Source organism: Tiliqua scincoides, chromosome 3 (assembly GCF_035046505.1).
Source record: "Tiliqua scincoides isolate rTilSci1 chromosome 3, rTilSci1.hap2, whole genome shotgun sequence".
NCBI lineage: Eukaryota > Metazoa > Chordata > Lepidosauria > Squamata > Scincidae > Tiliqua > Tiliqua scincoides.
Window position 1 is genome coordinate 72,039,899 of NC_089823.1, and position 20,383 is coordinate 72,060,281.

At 41.3% G+C, this 20,383-nt stretch overlaps 1 protein-coding gene across 4 annotated transcripts in view; it reads left to right on the forward strand.

Annotated features, from left to right (window-relative positions):
• The window catches only part of DMD (dystrophin), a 1,248,719-nt gene that overhangs the window by 807,079 nt on the left and 421,257 nt on the right, over positions 1-20,383 (forward strand). For all 4 annotated transcript variants that reach the window (XM_066619666.1, XM_066619670.1, XM_066619667.1 and 1 more), the window contains one exon: positions 2,204-2,442. In XM_066619666.1, the coding sequence (XP_066475763.1) occupies positions 2,204-2,442 (239 nt within the window). The remainder of the gene's footprint in view (positions 1-2,203; positions 2,443-20,383) is intronic.

A 20,383-nucleotide genomic window follows, 5' to 3' on the forward strand; every position in this document is an offset into this window, starting at 1 on the left:
GTTAAAATGCACACATCTCCCAGATCATCTGAAAGATGCTTCCTGTCTTATTTTCTACAGCTCCCTCCCCAAAACCTGCCTTTTCCATGAAACCTATGGTATTACCCTGTAGTTCTTTGGTGCTACTGCAACCCAGCCTAAGTACCCTTCCCTTTCCTCTCTCCCTTGTGTTTGTTTTTGGAAATGTGAGCTCCTTAGGGAGAGGGACCTTTCCTTCTATTGTAAAGTGCTGTGCACGTTGATGCCACTATGTAAATAAATCAGTATTGAAGATCAACTCTCAAAGCATTTCTCAAGGAATAAGCTGAGGTTTGATAAACACAGTTGACCCAGGCTACAATCTTACAGGTACTTACCTGGGAATAAGTCCCATTAAACTCATAGGAGATTATGGGTGCAATCCTAATCACACTTTCCTGAGAGTAAGCCCCATTGGACAAAATAGGACTTACTTCTGAGTAGACCTGATTAGGATTGTGCACTGTGTCTGAGTAGATGTGTGCAGTAGATTGTGCAGTCAAACTAGCTTTAGTTTGGGTACTCGCTCTTACCACTGTGAATTTTATGTTTGTGAGATAGTGTGAGCCATGGTTGGACCAGAATAGGAGAATGAGACTAAGAGCTGGATTCCATCATGCTTAATGGGAATAGTGTCGAGTGCTGACCAGTTGGGTGGTCGGAGAGAGGAGAGACAAGCCAGTAAAACTTCAGCTGCCAGCCGTTGGGATAGTGAGCAACAAGGCTGAGGGAAATAGCCAATAAAAGGGGTTGAGCCTTTAATCAAGACAGAGAGAGTGAAAGGAGGCAACAGGAGAAAGATGTGGAGATTAGAGGGGAAACAGTGGAGAGAGGAGGAAAGGCAGAAAAAGGTGAAGGAGGAGGCAAAAAGTGACAGCTGAGACCACAAGATGAAGGCAAAGAAGAAAGCCAGGTGGCTGTCTATTGCTTGGATTTGGCTTATTAATGCAGATAAGCCACAAGGAGCTGACTTATAAAATTGACCCAAGGATCCTTTGTAGACCAGAACTTTAAACCCTGATAGACGACTCTTCCAGAGTACTCATACAAATGTTTTTGCCAGTTCTGATAACTCAAGATTCTTATATAACCTAAGACTCAGTGTCCGCATGATTGAATATAGTCTTAAAACTAAAGTGGGATTGGCACAGTCTTGGGCTCCAATCCTATATGCACTTTCCTGGGAGTAGTGAATAGAATGAAACTTACCTCTGAGTAGACTTGCATAGGGTTTACCTGGTTGATGACCTACAACAGGAACTAGAAATCAGGAGTGCATCCCTGTTGATTTTGCTGTACCTCTCAAACATTTCAGTGCATCAGTGCATTCTGGTTTCCCTGACAGTGATGGGGTTGGAGGGCACTGTTTCGTGATGGCTCCACTCCTACCTGTCAAGCATATTTTAGAAATTAGTGCTGGGGGACTGCTGCTTGATCCATTGGCCTTTGGGTCCCACAGAATTTCATCTTGACCCACATGCTTTTTAACATCCACATGAAGCTGCTAGGAAAGCCTATTAGCAGTGTAGTGTCATCAGTATGCTGATGTCATACTGACACTGATGTCATTCAGCTCTACCTCCCATTTCCATCTGGGACCAGGGAGGCTGTGGATGTTCTAAACCAGTGCCTGTCAGCTGTGAAGGACTGGATGTGAGCTAATCAATTGACTTTTACTCGAGGCAAGACACAGGGGCAGTTAGTTAGTCAGCGGGTAAGCTGATTCTGGGATGAGTCTACAACCTGTTCTGAAAGGCATGAGGTGTTTGAGGCTAGAGAATTTCAAAACATCCCACAGAGTTTGAGCATGAACAGACAATGCAACATGCTGCAGCAGCTTCTTAAATGCTTGCTAGTAGGTGAAATCTCAGTTGAACAACTTAGCTACAAATGAATAATTCTGCTGTTCCTCAATCTCCAAGATGTAATTGAGAGGTGGAATTGTGGGAAAGATATTCTGGTCTTGCATCAAGAACAATACATTTTGATGTAATCCACGTAAGGCATACCAGTTTTTTGTTTTTTTTAGAAAGTCCTTAGTTTCCAGCATTGAAGTGAACAGTATGAAAATTAATTTGCTAAAGTTACTACTCTACTACTGGAGATATTAACTATCTGGATTTATCTTTCTCTGTGTCTCTCTCTTTTTTTACTAATACTATAACATTTCTTTCCCCTTTTTCAGTAACTTCTCCTGGTCAAACTGTTACTGTGGTTACGCAAACTGTGGTAACCAAGGAAACCACCATCTCCAAACAAGAAATGCCATCTTCTTTGCTTCTAGAAGTGCCAGCTCTGGCTGAATTCAATAAAGCCTGGGCGGACCTAACTGACTGGCTCAATCTATTGGATCGAGTGATAAAATCCCAAATAGTGACTGTGGGTGATCTTGATGAAATCAATGACATGATCATCAAACAAAAGGTATGTGGAATCTGTAGATAGTGATTTTTTTTTTGTCTGACAGAAAAAGCTGACACATATGCAACAATGTCAAAAAGAAAAAACAGAACATAAATATTAACATATTTTGCACACATGTTTCTCACAAATCAGTTTTAAATGCAAACCTGTCATTATTTTAACATATTTGTCCCAATCCCCCAGCAGATTTTAAATGTATGTAATGATTATAAATGTTTGTCATTTGAAAATACATAAGAAGGAAAATCAGTGGGATCAATCTTTATATTGCCTATACAATGAGCAATTATTTTGATATTTAGATGCCAAAATACAACATTCTCAAAAGACAGCAAATACGTTTAGTACATGATACAGGCAGAATAAGCGAACATGTCCTCACCTTTTTATGTTGGAATATTTCTCTAAGAACATTCTCAGAGGCTTGTATCCTGCTGTCATCCTTTTATGAAAAGCTTCTCAATCCCCTTAAAGAAAAGAGCATCTCATTAATGCAAGTGTTTTGTCAGCAAACTGTTTAAGTGCTACTTATCTTTGAAAACACACCAAAATATGGAAATACATACGCATGGACAAAAACAAAACTTTAACTTCAGCAACTCTGGTGCAATAAAAGTAATTTGTTTATTATATAGCCTGAAAGTAATTACCTGCCTCCTAGATTTAACAGTGTTCAATATAAAAGTTCCAGCTTGCGTGAGCAAAACCCTGAGTGTTATACTTCCATTCCACTGAGACTGGTGGACTGAATGAGCTTCTCTTCGTTATACAACATTGTTCTAGTATCATTTCAATGAAAAAATCTAATTTATTCATTTAAAATGTGTGGAACTGTTTCCTCCTTTTAATTTTATCTCTGATAAACAGAAGGTAGATAGGTGCAATATATAGTTCCTAATTAAGATCTGGACCTTACCTGTAGGAGACTAATGATCATTTTAAACTGTTCCATAACTAAGGGCGCAATCCTAACCCCTTATGTCAGTGCTTTCCAGCAGTGACATAAGGGCAATGCAGCTCTGATGCAAGGGAACATTCCCTTACTCTGAGGAGGACTCCGTGAGTGACACCCAACTGCAGGATGCAGCATAGGTCCCATTGGCACCACTATACCAGTGCTGGAAAGTACTGATATACGGGGTTAGGATTGCACCCTAAGAATATCAAGAACTAGCTACCACAATTTGGAGTTAGTCCCTTTTTGTGAAGCACAACAAATTCAAATGCAGATACTAAGTATTATTTAAATGGGCAAAACCATTTCCTCAATCCAGATCAAAAGGAAGTCGCCATAAGCATCCTGCACTTTATTAGAAGCACACAACATTATTCCAGCAGTATCCTTGCAATTACAGGGTGGCCCTCTTTACCTGTGGAGGATCCACTCACGGCACCCCTGCATGTACCGAAATCCGTGGATGTGTGAATCCACTAATTTGGGCCACCTGAACCCCCCCAAACATGACTGGCCCTTCTGAGGTGCACAGATGCTCATTGGCCTCTGTTGGCCTCAGAAAGCATCCCGGACATGACCAGAACAAGGTTCCAGTTGCCCAGCCTCCGTGGCTCGGTGGTCTCACGGACTGCCAAGCCACGGCACGGTAAGCAGGGGTGGGGACAGGGGCGGGGGGAGGCATTCCAGGGAGGGGGGAGGCCGGTGGGGGGAGGCATGATGTGGGGAGGGGGGTGGGCGGGGCGCATGTGGGTGGAGGGAGGCAGACAGGTCCATGGAGCTCTGCTCTGCAGTATCCAAGGTGCTCGTGGAGGGCTCAGTGCCCTTCGGTCGGCGGGAAAGTGAGTAGCCCCATTGCGGGAATGCTTACCTTACTCGGGAAAAGGGGACAAAAGTCCCCTTCTCCCGAGGTGCCTCCCGTGGTAGCCCGGGATAGCCGTTCTCGGTGCCGCCGAGGCTGGGTGCCCCGGGCAGCTCAGGATTGGGCTGTTAATTAGCATTAACCATGGTTGACCAATCAGCAGAATTATATCTATACCAGGCCAATACTGTTTTTAAAATTATTATATAGCAATACTCACACCATTAGATCACCTTTCATCTTGGGGTCCCCAAGGCTGTTTATAACATAAAACAAAATACAATTTAAAAAACAGCTAATAGCAAACTAAAACAGAACAACAAAACACAAGCAAGCAAAAAACCTTTTGATTCCCCCAGCTAATTCCTTCCCTCCACCCAAAGTGGAAGCATAGACACATGAATTCATTTTGTAGAAGCAGTCCTGCATGCTCATCTGTAGCTTCCAGAAACAGTGACAGAACATGTTGTGTAATACTTACCTTTATTTCATTGGGAAGAGGTAAAGAAATGGAGGACATAGGAAAGGTGGAAGGGCTTCCTTTGTCTTTCCCCCCTCCCCCCAATCCTTTATCTCACATGCCTTCCACTTACAATGACTGGAACTATGATAGGATCAAGAGAAAAGGCATCTTTATAGTAATTCTTTGCTATGCATGTCTCTGTATTTTGTGATTCTGTAGTACACCACAACTGTATTGCAACATGTTTTGCAGAACGGGATGCAATGTGAATGTTCATTCTAAAAAAACATTAATTTCTATTTTTGTGGATTTCAAATGTTCATTGACTGAAAATGAGCTAAAATTAACATTTGGAATCTAAAGCTTGCTAAGTTAAATTATGATCCACATTTTAGTTATGGTTGACTTCTTTTCTTCATTAATCTTTGAGTACAAATAGAATTTTGTTTTCAATTTTTTGTAAAATTAATGCAAAAAGAAAATATGTGGATCTTATTTCCATGGGATGCAGTTTTGAACCCCGAGTAGTTAAGCATTTCCAGTGTTCCAGTCCTAATTCCCAAGTTCCTGTCTCCATCATACAAGCTTGTTTATATATCAGATTTGATAATAGTGTAAGAGTGTGACACTGTGCCTCCCCCCACAAAGGATAATGTAGGTTTCCTTCTCAAAATAGTCTGAAACTATACAGTATGTAAATGTAACAATTCTTTACCTTTCATCTAGAGAAATACTCTTTCTTAAAATAATTAGTCTCTGAGATGCTCATTATAGCATTCACTTCTATCACATGTAGAAAAATGTAGAGAATTTTGTAGAAGCTATTATTTTCTTTGAAATACAGTTAGCATTTTGTTTGAGACAAGGACACAGCCTACGTACAAGCAGTGAGTTTTGCAAATCAAGAGCAGCTATATTTATAAAGTGTTTGAAAACTACTTGATCTCAGCAACAGTAGATCTGATGCAGCTGTAGAGCTTATCAACCTGGGAACAAAGAGCTAAAACATAATTCTCCAGGTACTTGAGAAGCAGACCTCATTGCACAACAATGCTCTGGGGAGATTCAAACTAAATGGCCTCTGTTTTGCTGCATTTTTACTGAGAGCAAAAAGTTTAAGATACTTCACCATGTCTGAGTGTCAGGAAAAAATGTGATTTCTGCAGATTTTGGAAGGGAAAATGGTTTTGTTACACTTGTTACTGTTCATAGGAGTCAGTAAAATTTTGGGGAGGATTGTCATCTCTTCATTCAGAGAATCATCTCCGAATGAAGAAAAGTTTTATACTGTTCCTTTTTTGCTTGCAAAACATCTCTACAGTGTACATATTTCTTAATTTTCTTTTTGTTCCAGAATTATAAAAAGTAATTGAATAACTTATTTCCCAGAGCAGAAATGCCTACTCCAAATGTAATCAAAGAATTCAAGCCAAAATAACAAGGAGAAAATTATATATTTTCTGAAGATAATGGGGGAGGGAGAGAGGCACACAAAGGAGACGTTCCCAGAAAAACAAGATTTTAGCAATAAAAGAATATGAATAACCTAGCATTTTCCGAAAGAAGATTTGGAAGATAGTGTTCATTTATGTGGGGAATTTGAATAATGTAAAGCTTTCCTTTTCACAATTAGGTCCTTAAAGAAAGCTGGAAGTACAATGGGGCATTGAATATTTACAGCAGTTTCCCCAACTCCCCTCATAAAGACATAACAAGAAAACTTAGGTTTGGTTGGTGGATGGCTCATTTGACCAAGGAGGTAGTAGTAAACCTGTTCTAGATGTTTACACTCCCCCCAAAGGATTCGGTTCATAATTTGAAGGTGCTGATAAATCCAGCTTTGTCCAGTCGGAGATTTAAGAGTCATCCACAGCATGCAGCAACTCTCACCAACAGGTTGTTGAGCAATCTGCAGACCCTGCCAGACAGAGTTACCCATGACCTGGTAACCTTTAGACAAGGCTATTGTTGTGTAGTGCACGTGGGACTACCTTTGAAGACTTCTCAGAAATGTCAGTTAGTACAAATGCAATGAGTAGGTTGATAACTAGAATAAGCTACAGGTAACATATCTTATCCATGCTTAAAGACTTAAAATTGTTTGCCAGTTCACTTGCAGACACAATTTGCAGTGCTGGTTGTTACCTACAAATGGTAAGCCCTAAGTGACTTGAGTGTTTCCTAAATATCTGAAAAACCTCATCTGCCACCACATAAGTCTGCTTCGCTCCTACATTCATCACTGGAAGCCCTCTTTTATCATCCAAGATTAGGGTCAGATTGTGAAAGGAGAGGGCATCTATGGTTATTATGGTGCTCTGTATCTGTAATGCCCTCCCAGAGAAGCACCAGCCTTGATGTCTTTGCAGCCCCAGGCAAATATGTCTTTAATGATCCAATCTTTCCAGCATGTCAAACTAACTTTGTTCTTTTCCATTTCTGCTAAATTTTATTGTCTGATTATAGCTACTGCTCTATTTCTTTTATTCTGTTTTTACTGTTCTGTGTTTAGTTCTTGATTGAATGCTGCTGGGCAGTTAACATTTACGAAACAAATAAATAGCAAGTCATATAAATAACACCAGAAAGTTAGAGCACACTGATCTGGCCCTGCTCTTATGACCTTAAAGGGTGTATATATACAGGAGGAAATGTTTGTTAAGGTCCCAGACTATTAGGGCTTTAAAAAATGATTTCTGCATTTTGAAATTTGCACCTAAACTGAATGGAAGCCAATGTAGTTCTTTAAGCCAGAGGTTCTCAGACTGGTGGGTCACGACCCACCAGTTTGTGTAAAGCTGTTCCTTCTCTTTTAAGAGGCTGGGGAAGAGGAGAAGCAGGGAAGCAATCCCCAGGATCATGTCTGGGGGGGGGGGGCAAACAAGGGGCGGTGCTTGCACTTACATTTAAGTAGTTAGGGCTGTTGGAGGCTGCAGGAGATGCGGGGAGCCGTTCCAACAGAGACATTGCAAAGCATCTCCTGTAAACCAGAAGTGCTTTGAAATGTCTCAGTTTGAACATTCCAAGCCTTTGGGAGTCCTGTGGACATGTGTCACCAGCAAATCAAGCACAAGAATTGTGTCCAGGAAGCCTCCCAAACTGTGTATCAAATGCTTAAGGATAGGGTTACAAGATACAAAGGGGGACAGAGTGCCTATACATTATATAGAAGAGGGAATTTTGGCAGTTGCAGCTTTTTAAATGCTTCCATGTTGAGTTGTACCTGCCAAAATTCCCTTTTCTATACAATGGTTAAAGGTATAGGCCAGCCATTTTCAACCGCTGTGCCGTGGCACACTGGTGTGCCGTGAATGGTCTGCAGGTGTGCCGTGAGATTTTGGGGGAGAGTCATTTGTTAATAGGGCCAATGGGGATGTGAGGTCCCACCAACAGCAAGGTGTGCCTTGTCAATTGTCAAAAAACTGAGGGTGTGCCTTGACAATTTTAGTACCTTGTCAGTGTGCCGTGAGACAAAAAAGGTTGAAAATCACTGGTATAGGCACTCTGTCCCCCTTTGTATCTGGTAACCCTATCCTTAGCCCATTTCTGCCCTACCCACAGGTGTACACATTTGATCCCTGCTGCATATATGCAACATTGGGCAGAAATGGCTTAAGGAGGAGAGTGAATCCCATAAAAAATAGGTTGTGCAGTTACTCCATGTCAAATGACTTCCTACCACCAACAGTTGCACCTTATTAGGATTAAATTACACAAAATAAGCTTTTTTTCATAGGTTAATACTTGGGAAAGATCCACTTGCTCCATTTCTTTGTATCAGGCTGCTATTAAAGGTATAGAGCAGGGGTGCCCAAACCCCAGCCCTGGGGCCCTCGAGGCCTCTCAATGCGGCCCTCAGGGAGCCCCCAGTCTCCAATGAGCCTCTGGTCCTCCGGAGATTTGTTGGATCCCGCACTGGCCTGAGGCAACTGCTCTCAGCATGAGGGCAACTGTTTGGCCTCTCATGTGAGCTGTGTGGGCTGAGGGCTCCCACCACAGCTTGCTGTTTCATGTCTGTGATGCAGTAGCAGCAGCAAAGGAAAGGCTGGTCTTGCTTTGTGCAAGGACTTTTATAGGCCTTGAGCTACTGCAAGATCTTCATTCATTCATATAAGTTCATCGTTAATATATTCATTTATGTAAACTTATGTAAATTTATTCAAATTTTAAATGTAAATTAATTATTTTTCCCCTGCCCCCGACACAATGTCAGAGAGATGATGTGGCCCTCCTGACAAAAACTTTGGACACCCCTGGTATAGAAGGAAGGGCAAGGGGTGGAGACGATCCCTGGCACCACCAAAGGCAATGGAGATTTGAAAGCTGAACTGCCATAGAGCCATTTAAGGGCTTTAGATTTCCAAGTCCAGACCCTAGAGATTTCTGGCACCCTAAAGTAAAAAAGCAGGATTTTGTGCAGGTGTTAATAGATGTACATCCATTTCAGCATGGTGTGTGTTCTGAAGAATATAAACATTGCCAAAGGAATATAGAGCTCTCTCCTTGCTCAAATCTTCTTTGTCTGAATCCTGGAAACTAGTTTTTTTTTTTTGGGGGGGGGGGGTTAATTTTCTCATTGAATCTGTTTTGTATGAAAAGCATCTTACCATGTGAACATATTGACCCAGGGTGACTAGATACAATGGGAGACAGGGTGCTTATGCCTTTTAACCATTGTATAGAAGAGGGAATTTTGGCAGGTGCAGCTTAACATGGAAGGGTTTAAAAAGCTACACCTGACAAAATACCTGCTTCTGTATATAAGGTATAAGCACTCTGTGCCCCATTGTATCTGGTCACTCTGTATTGACCTATTATTAATACAGTTATATACTGTGGAAATGTTCCACAATGTAGACCTAGGTATGATTTTTTCCCATATGAAGTGTCTTTTCTGTCTTATATTCTCCTATTTTAGTTGACAAAATGCAAATATAGTATTCTACTGTTCTTTTTTTCCCCCTCCCCTCTTTCAAGCAAGGATCATTCACTTATGTTTTCCCATTTGTTTGCTATTGTCTAAACATGTAATTTACCTTTGCACATTAAAATATTCCATTTATCTGTATCAGAATATTTGTGCAATAAAAGAATATGCATCATCAGTTTATATTTATGCAGACCCAAGGCTCAGGTATTTGAAATAATATATTGCTTGCAGTAATGTATTTTAAAATGTAGTCTAGATGGAGAAAATGGGATCTTTGTTATCTGTTTTCTGAGGCAGGATTATTTCTAAATCCCTAACTAGGAACAGATAATAAAGCTAGGAAAACCCCCAAGGTGAAAACATAGATGAACCGATTCTTTACTCAGGAGAGAACAGATGAGAAAATTGTTTAAAATTTACCCTTTTCTCCCACAAAAGATTGGTTTATAACAAAGGTATAAATAATCCAGTTTTGTGAAGCATGGATGCTAAGCCTTTCTCTGATGTCAGCTCCTATAAAATCACTTTAAAAATCTGTCAGAAACATAATCAGAAATGCCCTTTGATCTTGTTTGCTGCTTCACGCCTGTTCCCGTTTGATATAAAAATGCACTAAGTGCAGTAAATGCAAAGCAGAAAGGACCGTATCTCAAAATAATTGCACAACTCCTTTTTATAGGTTTGAAAATCAGCTCAGCACCTTTCTGATTTTCCCCTAATTACCTGAAAATAAAGAACGGTAGGACTTTCTAGTTAGTGTTAAATGGTGGTACCATCAATTATGCATATTAGGTTCCTAGGGCTCGAAACTAGCCTCTTCTAAGCAAAATTATAACGACTTTCTTTACTGAAAGATGAGGAAAATAGTCATGTTCTGAAATAAACAAATGCTTAAAAGTATTTTTATTTGTGTCAAATCTTCCCTCTTGTATTGTATTTCAGCGTAACACTATATAAATATATCTTGTTCCCTCTTGTCACCCTTCCCTCATATATTCCTGTTCAGCAGCAATTTTTCTAGGCTAAAGAAAAGGAGAATTAGGGGCAGGGGAGTGGGATGGATCTCTCCATAGTTTGCTTCCCTGTGTACTGTGAGAAAGAGGGCAAGGTGTCTGTATGAGAGTAGGAACCAAGTGTCCTGGGTGGATGCATGAAAGGAAGGAAGGAATCTTGAGAAACAGCAGCAAACATTTGAAACCTAGGCAATAGTTGTTTTTAGTTTGGGTGAAATCAGGAGTTGCACTGTGTGAGATAATGTCCATTTGTTCTGCACTATCGTCATCTGTGACATTCTTTTATAAAGTGTGCAACAACAACAAAAAATTGTAGAAGTATCTTTGTTTAGCTTCAGTCAGAGTAACACCTGAGTTCATTTTAACACACATTTATTTAGTTCATTTTATTTTTATAAATCACTGGCCCTTTTATGACTGTCTCTGTAATGGTCTGTGCATTAATTTCAGCAGTTCGAAGTGACTGATATCTAGATCCTTAAGAGCTGCTCTTTGGTAATTAATACAGCTCATTCCAACCTCTTGATGTTTAGACAGAAGTATCATTTAAAGCCCATGTCTAGAGACAAGATAAGTTGTTTTACCTGGGGAGCTTTCAAAAACTGAAAGCAGAAGTCCTCAATAAATGTTAATTTCATTAGGCTGCAATCATATGCACACTTTCCTGAGACTAACCCTTATTGAACACCATGGGACTTGATTCTGAGTAGACATGCATAAGGCTGTGGTGAATCAGTGTGGTATTGATAGTCTCAAAGCTTCAGCCAAGTCTCAGGAAAGCCACTGTCTGTCCTTACCAGCTCTAGACATCTTTGGACTGCTATTCACTTTATCAGCCCCAACCAAGGAACAAGTTTGTTTGTTTGTTTGTTTGTTTGTTTGTTTGTTTGTTTGTTTGTTTGTTTGTTTGTTTGTTTGTTTGTTTGTTTACCTACCTATCTACCTAAAAATTTATATCCCACCTTTCTCATATGGAAGCAAATGCCCAAGGCGGCTTATGTACAGGATCCCACGTAAGAAGATTTTCAGTGGTGTTTCTGTTCAGTCCATAATGTTTGAATTAGCCCTGGGTATGTTATTAGCAGATATGTGAAATTCTAAAACAAGTCACAGCAATCCAGTTAATATTTTTCATATGGATGACATCAGTCCTACAGGAAAAAGCCAGCTGTTGCGGTTCTAATTTATATCCATAGCCAGTTAATTTTAACATAAATGCAACAAATCTCCTTATCTTTCACATCAGGCGAGCCCTGTGTTGAATCTATCTGGCTGTTATGGAACTAGCATTGGTAATCTTCTGTTAAATTGTGCTATTGAATTGTATATGCACTTAATGTGATTTTCGGTGTAGTTTATGGGTCCAAAAAATAAATCTGTCTTCATGAGTGCATCTTTAACAGGACAAGTCATTTTCAGTGCATTATATACAATCATGCAGCAATATATTGTAGAAATGTATAAAAACAAAAAGTGTTGTCCTTGAAAAAAGTATAATAAGCTATTAATTTTAGGTCTTTTGTTGATTCTTTTTGGATGCTTAGCTGTCTCAACTATCTGTTATTAGCAATATGATGTATAGATTGGCTTAGCTGAAACCATGTGAATGGCAATTAATAGCACTGAAGTTAAAGCCAAAGAAAACCAATGCCTGCAAGGGTGGCAGAGTTGGCCAGTTGCTCCCCGCTTGTAAGGCAATCTCATTCTTACTGAAGTAAGCTACACAGTTGCACAAATGTATCAAATCCAAGGTAACGTAGCCTTACAAAGTAGCATCATTACAACCAATGAGAGGTCCCAACATTCTTGTCTGGCTTCAAGTTTTGATTGTCTGCTAGATATGATAGGTGAGTGCAAGCAAGATGAAGATCTTTGCTCCTCAATAAGCAGAGCCACATACCCAAGCTATATCAGGATTTAGAAAATCAGTATCAAGGAAGCAATCACATTAGTATATTTGCCTGTACATTTATACGGTTTCTGGCTTCCTTGTCAGGACTTTTCAGCCATGGCTATCCAAGGATAGGAAGCATTTTTCGCTGACTCGTGTACACTTGAGTCACATGTGTGAAAGGGACACTTGACTCAGCATTTGTCCCATGCATGCAGATTCGAGTTTTGCTTTTGCATGGAGTGGGGGGGGGAGGTGGGAGTGGGCTTTCTTGCCCATCTCTGATAGGAAGGAACCGATGGTCATTGGACGAAGGACGGACAGTCTGGTTTGTTTCTTTGGATAAGGGAGAGCAAGAGGAGGAGCCAAAGGGGTTTCTTGCCTTATGATTGACTGGAAGAGCCCAGGGGAAAAGGAGGCGGGGAAAGAGGTTTGTAGCAATCACGCTTTCCAACCACATGGCTGCTGTGAGCTCCATTGTTACTTGGGAGAGCTCCATTGAATGAGTAGCCCCATTGAATGAGCTGCAGTGAGACAGAAGTAGTCTCACTCAGAGAGTCTCAGTAGCCTCAGAGTAGAGCTGCAAAGAGTTGGGTCATCCTGGTAATCCTTGTAGCTGCTGCATGTGACTTCCTCCCTCTTGCTGCTTCTGTCCCCTCTCTCACAGTCCATCCCATCTCCTCCCACCCTATTTATGGATGGATTGGAACAGCAGGGGAGTGGTTAAAGAGAACTCACACACGCACCTGGCAGCAGCCCCTTTTTTTCCCCAAGGAGCCACAGCAGGTTTTACAAAGGGGGCGACTCATGACTAGAGTCCTTTCAAGTCATGATAAGGCTACTTGGAAAATACCCCTATTATAACTCGTTTTTGAGTTAAGTCAGGGAGTTGTGACTTGACCTGAATCAAACCGCGCTGGATTTGCTCATCCCAGGTGGCTATCTCTGGTTATGCTTGCTGCTCTCCTTGCCTGCTGGATTCTCTGGACAGGGCTCCTCATGGAGATGGGACACAGCAGTAATACAAGAATAATTCTTCTAGAAACATGGTTCATGCAGATGACCTTGCCCACATTAACAGCAATGTGTCATGAATGGGCTGGAAAGCCTAATAGCAGCCATTTAAAGTTCTTATTTTAAACAATTCAACAAATGATTGACAGCGTTAAAGAACTGTAACATATCCAGTCCAGAGCCATCCATGCAGCCATCTGATATGACTTCCATTGGGGGCAGATTGCGAGAGGTCTGAGGGACCAGTGAATTGGGAGTGCCTTATCTCTAAGTCTGCAGTTGCTGCCACCTTCCAGCTTGCCACCAATAGATGATGCACTGATCCGCCTCTCAGTCAGTTGAGCGAGAAGTAGATCATTTCCCTCCTTACTCTGCTCTTCATGAGAATTTGCGCTGTCCCTATTAATGAAATCAGAAGTCCCACACCTGTGCCACACCTGAACATATCTTCACAAATTTGTTTTAATTGATAAGAAGTGGAAGCAGAATTCTGTTTCACCAAAACTGAAGAAGCTGGTTTCTGTCGAAGCATGTTTCCCTGAGTTGATCAGATATAGACCCCCAAATGTATGGGGCTCACTCACAAGAGAATGAACATGAAAAAGTCTGTCTGTCACATTCATACATACATACATACATTCATACATACACACACACACACACATATATGCATACACACACATATGCATAAAAGATGGGAATAACTCTTTCAGGCAGATTCACTCATGAATGAAATGCTATTCTGTGCATACATCTTCCATGTTGGTTCAGAGCTAATGGAGCAGACACAGCAGTCGTCAAGAGAGAAAAGATATGCTACTTTCCCTCATTTCTGTTTAATAAAATTTTTTAAACAATTTTAACTGACAGCTTAAACATAATTTAGTATTTGGTCCCCATAAAAATAATATCAGTTTACCTCCTGGATTAAGATGAAGAAAATTTACAGTGGCCCTAGATATCCACAGATGGATCCATAGACCCTCCCCTCCCAGCAGATAGTGATATCCTTGGATAATGGAATCTGTGGGGAGGGTCTCGATAACACATTTAGGGCACAATCCTAACACTTTATGTCAGTGCTTTCCAGCACTGGCATAGCTGTACCAATGGGACATGTGCTACATCCTGCAGTTGGGTATCACCCACAGAGGCCTCCTCAAAGTAAGCAAATATTTGTTCCCTTACCTCAGAGCTGCACTGCCCTTATGTCAGTGCTGGAAAGTAGGTTAGGGTTGTGCCCTTATTTTGGTAATTCGTTCTAAGACCTTGAAAGTTGAAGTTTCTGCTGCAGAATTAAGCTATTTCACTCTCTAAAAGATGATTTTAAAGATGTGTACAGTGCTCTTTAGGGGCCATGGTTATTAGTTTACACAGTGTTGCAATTTTAGAACACAAATTACAAGGCTGTATCTTTCCCTTAATGCCCAAAGTCACAATGTTAAAAATGCTGCTACCAGCTGAAATGTTACCTAGAACAGTGTTTCTCAGCATTTGTCCTCCACCATACTATTTCACATGGTCCATCTATTTGAAGTACCACTGGAAGTAACTGGTGATGATATCAGGCCCAATCCTATTCAATTTTCTAGTGCTGTTGCAGCCGTGTCAATGAGGCGTACACTGCATACTGTGGTGGGGAGGCAGTCACAGAGGCCTTCTCAAGGTATGGAAACATTTGTTCCCTTACCTCAGGACTGCATTATGGCAGCACTGGTGCTGGAAAGTTGGATAGGATTCAGCCCAACATTGCTAGTTACTTCTGGGTTGGGAGGCCAGATGCAATGCGACAAACATCAGTAAGAGCCTCAGGGTTGACAGGAGTACTTTTCTGAGTGCAGAAAAGCATGTTTTGGAGCTCTGCCCGCTGAGCTTCCTACTGCTGTTTGTTGTGTTGTATGCCTGGCCTCACTTCTGGTCAGTAGGTGTCCAGGGGTCCAGCAAGTACCGCCAGACACCACCTCAAGTACCACTGGTGGTACCAGTCCACTGGTTGAGAAGCACTGACCTAGAAGGCTTGCATTTGCATCAGCATTCACATTGGCTATATCCTTTCCTCCATACACACAGCCATGAAGTTAAAATGCTGTTGACTGACATACTGCCTAATACTCGTGTGAGCACTGCTGATTGGCTTATCTATTACCCATGAGGTCCCATTAATGGCAATCATAAACCCATTGTAAACTGAATAACAGCCCAAACCTGAGCTGCCTGGCACGTGGGACTGCAGTGGCACTGAAAATGGCTGCCACTACATCCAGCACACCCCAGGCAGCCACTGCCATCTCCTCAGGAGAAGGGGACTTTAGTCCCCTTTCCCTGGGTAAAGCGAGTAGTCCTGCAATGGGGTTACTCGATTCTACGACAACTGAGGGTCAGTATACAACGAAGAGCCTCCATGTCTGGCGCCCAGCCCGACACAGAGGCTCAGGATCTGGTGGAAAAACCTTCCCCTCCCTACCACATCAATCCCTCCCCTGGCATGTCTCCTCCCTGCCCTCTCTCCGCCTCCCCCGGCCCAGAACACCTCCTCCCTGCCTCCACCCATGCCCCCTCCACTGCCCGGCAGTCCTTGCGACCACCAGGTGGTGGAGCTTTGGTGTTCCACTGGTGATAGCCCAGCACTGGCCAAGCACCAGCACTCCATCAGCGTGAGGACCTGCAAACATGCCTTATGGCACATCTGTGACAGTGCACAGTGGTGAACCAGTGCACACTATTTAGGATTGGGCCCTAAGTTATTGTATATTGAATCCTGTTTTATGGCAGAGATTCCATTGTGAAGTGATTTGATTGTAATGTTGACACATTGTAAAGTGAGATTCCACTGAACTATATGAGACATATCTCAGTGCTTCTATCTCTTCCTATACCTATGTCCTATAAAGACATGAATTCAGTTAATTAAGAAAAAAATAACCATAGAATATAACAAAATGTATGCACCAAACTCATACTATAGCTTTCCTATTTCTCCTCTGTGCAGTGTACCATATCAGAAAAATTGAAATATACTTTAAGAACAAGGAATAGCTTTCACTCCTTAGACTACATATAATTATTCCTCAGGAAAAACTATATTGCTTTTATTTGGAAGAAGGAAAAATGACCACAGTGAATGTTTCCGTTGAAAAGATCCAACAGTAGGAATTTGCTGTGAATTTTGCTCCCCCTCCCAGTTTCCTTTCTCTTCCCTTCCACTTATTTAAAACCTGAAATAACACCCTGGAGGAATAAACTAGAACTGATTTTAGGTTATTCTCTAGGAACTTGGTAGAAAAGGAAATACAGAGGGATAACAATATTTCTTCCATCTTGCACTTAATGCTTTGTGTCTCTGTATTAAAATCATTATTCATTTTCATGCTTTAAGGACCTTTCCGTATATATTTTCACAGTTTTCAGCTCATTGAACTAAATTTGAATGTATTGCTTTACATCAGTGTGAGAAAGTTAAGAATTTAATTGAGCTTTATATGGGGAGTGATAAAAGAGGCCATTTTCAAGCAATCCTGAAAAAAAAAACCCCTTGTTGAAGTCTACCTTGGAAGCATCTAATAATGGGAGTCAATTACTTACTTTAGTTTCTGTGGCTCATTTTTTTTTTTTTTAAGTGGAAGGTAACTTTAGTGATTTCAAGCAGGGAGCAAAACAAAGATTAAAAAGTTGAATTTTAAAGGGCAGAAAAGGAATAGAAAATTACGTTTGGCACAATAGAGAAAACCTTTTCTTTCCAGTGGGCTGTCATTCCAAGACAGAGAAGCATTTCCGGTTGGCACTCTTCCAGGATTCTGGTTATGAAGAGCTGCTTGTCTCCTTCTAACAACACATTTATTTCCATAGGGAGATATGTTTCATTAATTCTTAAAAATGTAACACATTTCAAAACTCTGGTTCCCACCTCCCAGTATGGTCATTTAGTTAGGCTGCCTTTGTTATGGTAACACAGAATGATGAGAAATCCAGATACACCTTTTCCAGTCCTATTGTTAATTCTAGACCCTATTGTCCTTGAAGAGTAACTTTTAATATATTGAGTTGTCTTCCACATTATAGAGAAGATAAATTCTGCTGCCATTTTTCATGCACTGCACACTGTAGAAGTTAGAAGACAATTGAGAAAATTCTACAGTTACCAGGACACGGTCAGCATTGTACTTATTAAATAGTGTTAAACAAAATTTTAAAAGGGAACTATATTGACACAGGTCTTATCTGAAATGCTTACTTCTACTTGGTAAGAGTTAAAATAATCTCAGACTCACTTGCTAGCAAATCATTTGGGTTTACTGAAAAAGGACAGTGAAAGTCTTTGGATATACAGGTGGAATCTGTTTATTTGCAGATTTTTCATCCACTGATCTGGCTCAGTGTGTTTCCCCTGGACCGATATGGAGCCAGACTCAGTTTCCCTGGGCCTCAGAATGCCTTATATTGCAAAAAAAAAAAAAAAAGTCACTTTCAGTTTCCCTCAGAAAACTGGAAATGGTGTTTTTCCAACTCTCCAGGCCATTCTGAAGCCCGCAGAGGCAGTGAACAGATGCATTCTGCCTCTGTGAGCTTCAGAAAGCCCTTTGGAGGGGACCAGAGTGCAGCTCCTTCCCTATTCGGAGGGAGAAAGGGGTGGAAAATTGCTAATTTGATTATCTGCGATTTTCAGTATCAGCAAGGGGTCCGACAATGGATCCCTCCTGGATATCAGGGCCCCAGCTGTAATGGCTTATCAGCAGCTAGTACATAAGCTTTTGAGTTTAAAAACTAAGGCCACTGAACCCCAATAACTTTCAGTTTTACAACAGCTGTAAATCGAGAAAGCAAAATGCTAGCACCAAGCCTTAGAGTTTGACCTCTTGAGGTGGAAGACCCATAGATCAGTAGCAGAACATGTGCATTGCATGTCTGAGGTTCCAGGTTCTGTCTTGGTATTTACAGTAGAAAATGGCTACAGTAGTAGATGCTATAAAAGAACTCTGCCTGAGATCCTGGCAAGCTGCTGCCACTCAGAGTAAAAGGGATGTCAAATATAAGACCTTTGGGCCAGATGCAGCCCACAGAAGCTCTTTATCCAGCCCTCAGGCTCTCCCAGCACCACCAGCTGCTCTCAGCTACTGAGCTGTACTGAAATGTCACCACTGCAAGTGCAACCTGACTGATAATTGGGCTCTCCCATATCTTGAAAATATGATCAAGATTTGCATATTTTCTCTTCTGTCGTTTGCAGCGAATGAATTCTTATTTCTGGTGCTTATTTCTGGTCATGACCTGCTTAATGACATCACTTCCTGGTTTGACACCTCTGTGATAGACCAATGGTCTCAGTTAAATTGCATGCAACAGGTTGTTTCATGATTCTCGTTCTCAAGGAGCTTTTAAATTAAAATGATCAGCAGAAGGCTGAAATCAGGGGCAGAAGACTGATAGGGACAGGGGCTGCAAACAACATCCTCTTTCTCCCTGTCCACTTAGTATTGCCAATCTGTTGCCAGAACTGCTCGTTCACCCGTACATACATCTTCCTGCGTGTGTCTGTGAGCATGACTCAAATTGGGAAAATTAGTGATACTTCTAGCGAGAGGTCAAATTGAGCAGTGTCTGACAGTTTGGGGATTGTCGACGTGGGTGAGCAATGTAAACAACCTCAAAGTGCTTCAGAATTAGACTACCAGTAACCATGAGACTGAGCTTTAGAAGACAGAGTTTAGTTAAGGCAAATGGGAAACAAGAGAAAGGCACGTTTACTTTAAGGTACTTTGCTTAAGAGATCAGTTACAGAGTTCTAAATTGTTGCAGTTAAGAGAAATACTTTTAAATAGCTCTGTTTGGACAAGCGGGAGTCAATTGGAAAAAGAAAGAGAGAAAGCAATTGAATGAGGCTATACGGATTTGGGTATCCTTCCAAACCAGCCAGCAGAAGAAAGAAATTTAGCTGGAAGCTTTAAAATATGTCCATGAAAATGGTAGAGAGATGTTACAAGGATCAGAGAGGGAAAGATTACCAATCCTATTCTATCAAGTAGCATTAGCGTACAATGTCTGTTTAAGCAGCATGGGCTGAGCTTTGTGGTTCCAGCTGTCCAAAGGGGAGAAAAAGGCAAAAGGGTGCTTCTTTGGGACAGGGTAGTTTCTCCAAGGGCAAGGAGCTCAAAGGAGCTCAGCAAGATGCTTTCCTGCCACAGGTCAAAAACAAATCCCATGGAGTGAAGGAATTACCAACTGTAGAATAGTCTGGCAGAGTGAAGGTCTTCGTAAGTAGGGAGGAGCACCACCAAGATGGAGAGAGGATTATGCAGTGTTGTTGGCAACAGTTCTGCTTCCAGAGCAGTGGAAGTTACAGATCTTGCACAAAAGAAACAAATGCATTTCTAGGTAGACAAATAAGTTTGAAGCTTCTCTTTGGGTATACAGCTGGTTTGGTTAAAGTGTGTCCATCCAGGAGCACACACAAAGCTTGACTGCACCCTAATCAAAGGTGCCCTGAAGTACAAAAGGCATGGTAGTGTGTGGTGCACCCATGTTGGGAAGAGCGGACATTTATAACACATCCCAGCTACTTTCCCAACCATAAGTAAAAGACGGGCAAAGAAAACATTCGGGAGTTATTTTGAGGAAACTTATTTCATTGCTAGTATTTCTGCTCATTTGTAAAAATTATTAGAAATATCTACAATAACATTGAATATATCTGCATGGAGCATTACCTATTTTAGCAATGCTTCTCTTCACATTTCTCTATGTTGGTGCCTTACAGCCCTAAGTTTCCCGACCGCCCAGGGATGCAGTGGCGCTGAAATGACGACTGCTGCATCCAATGGG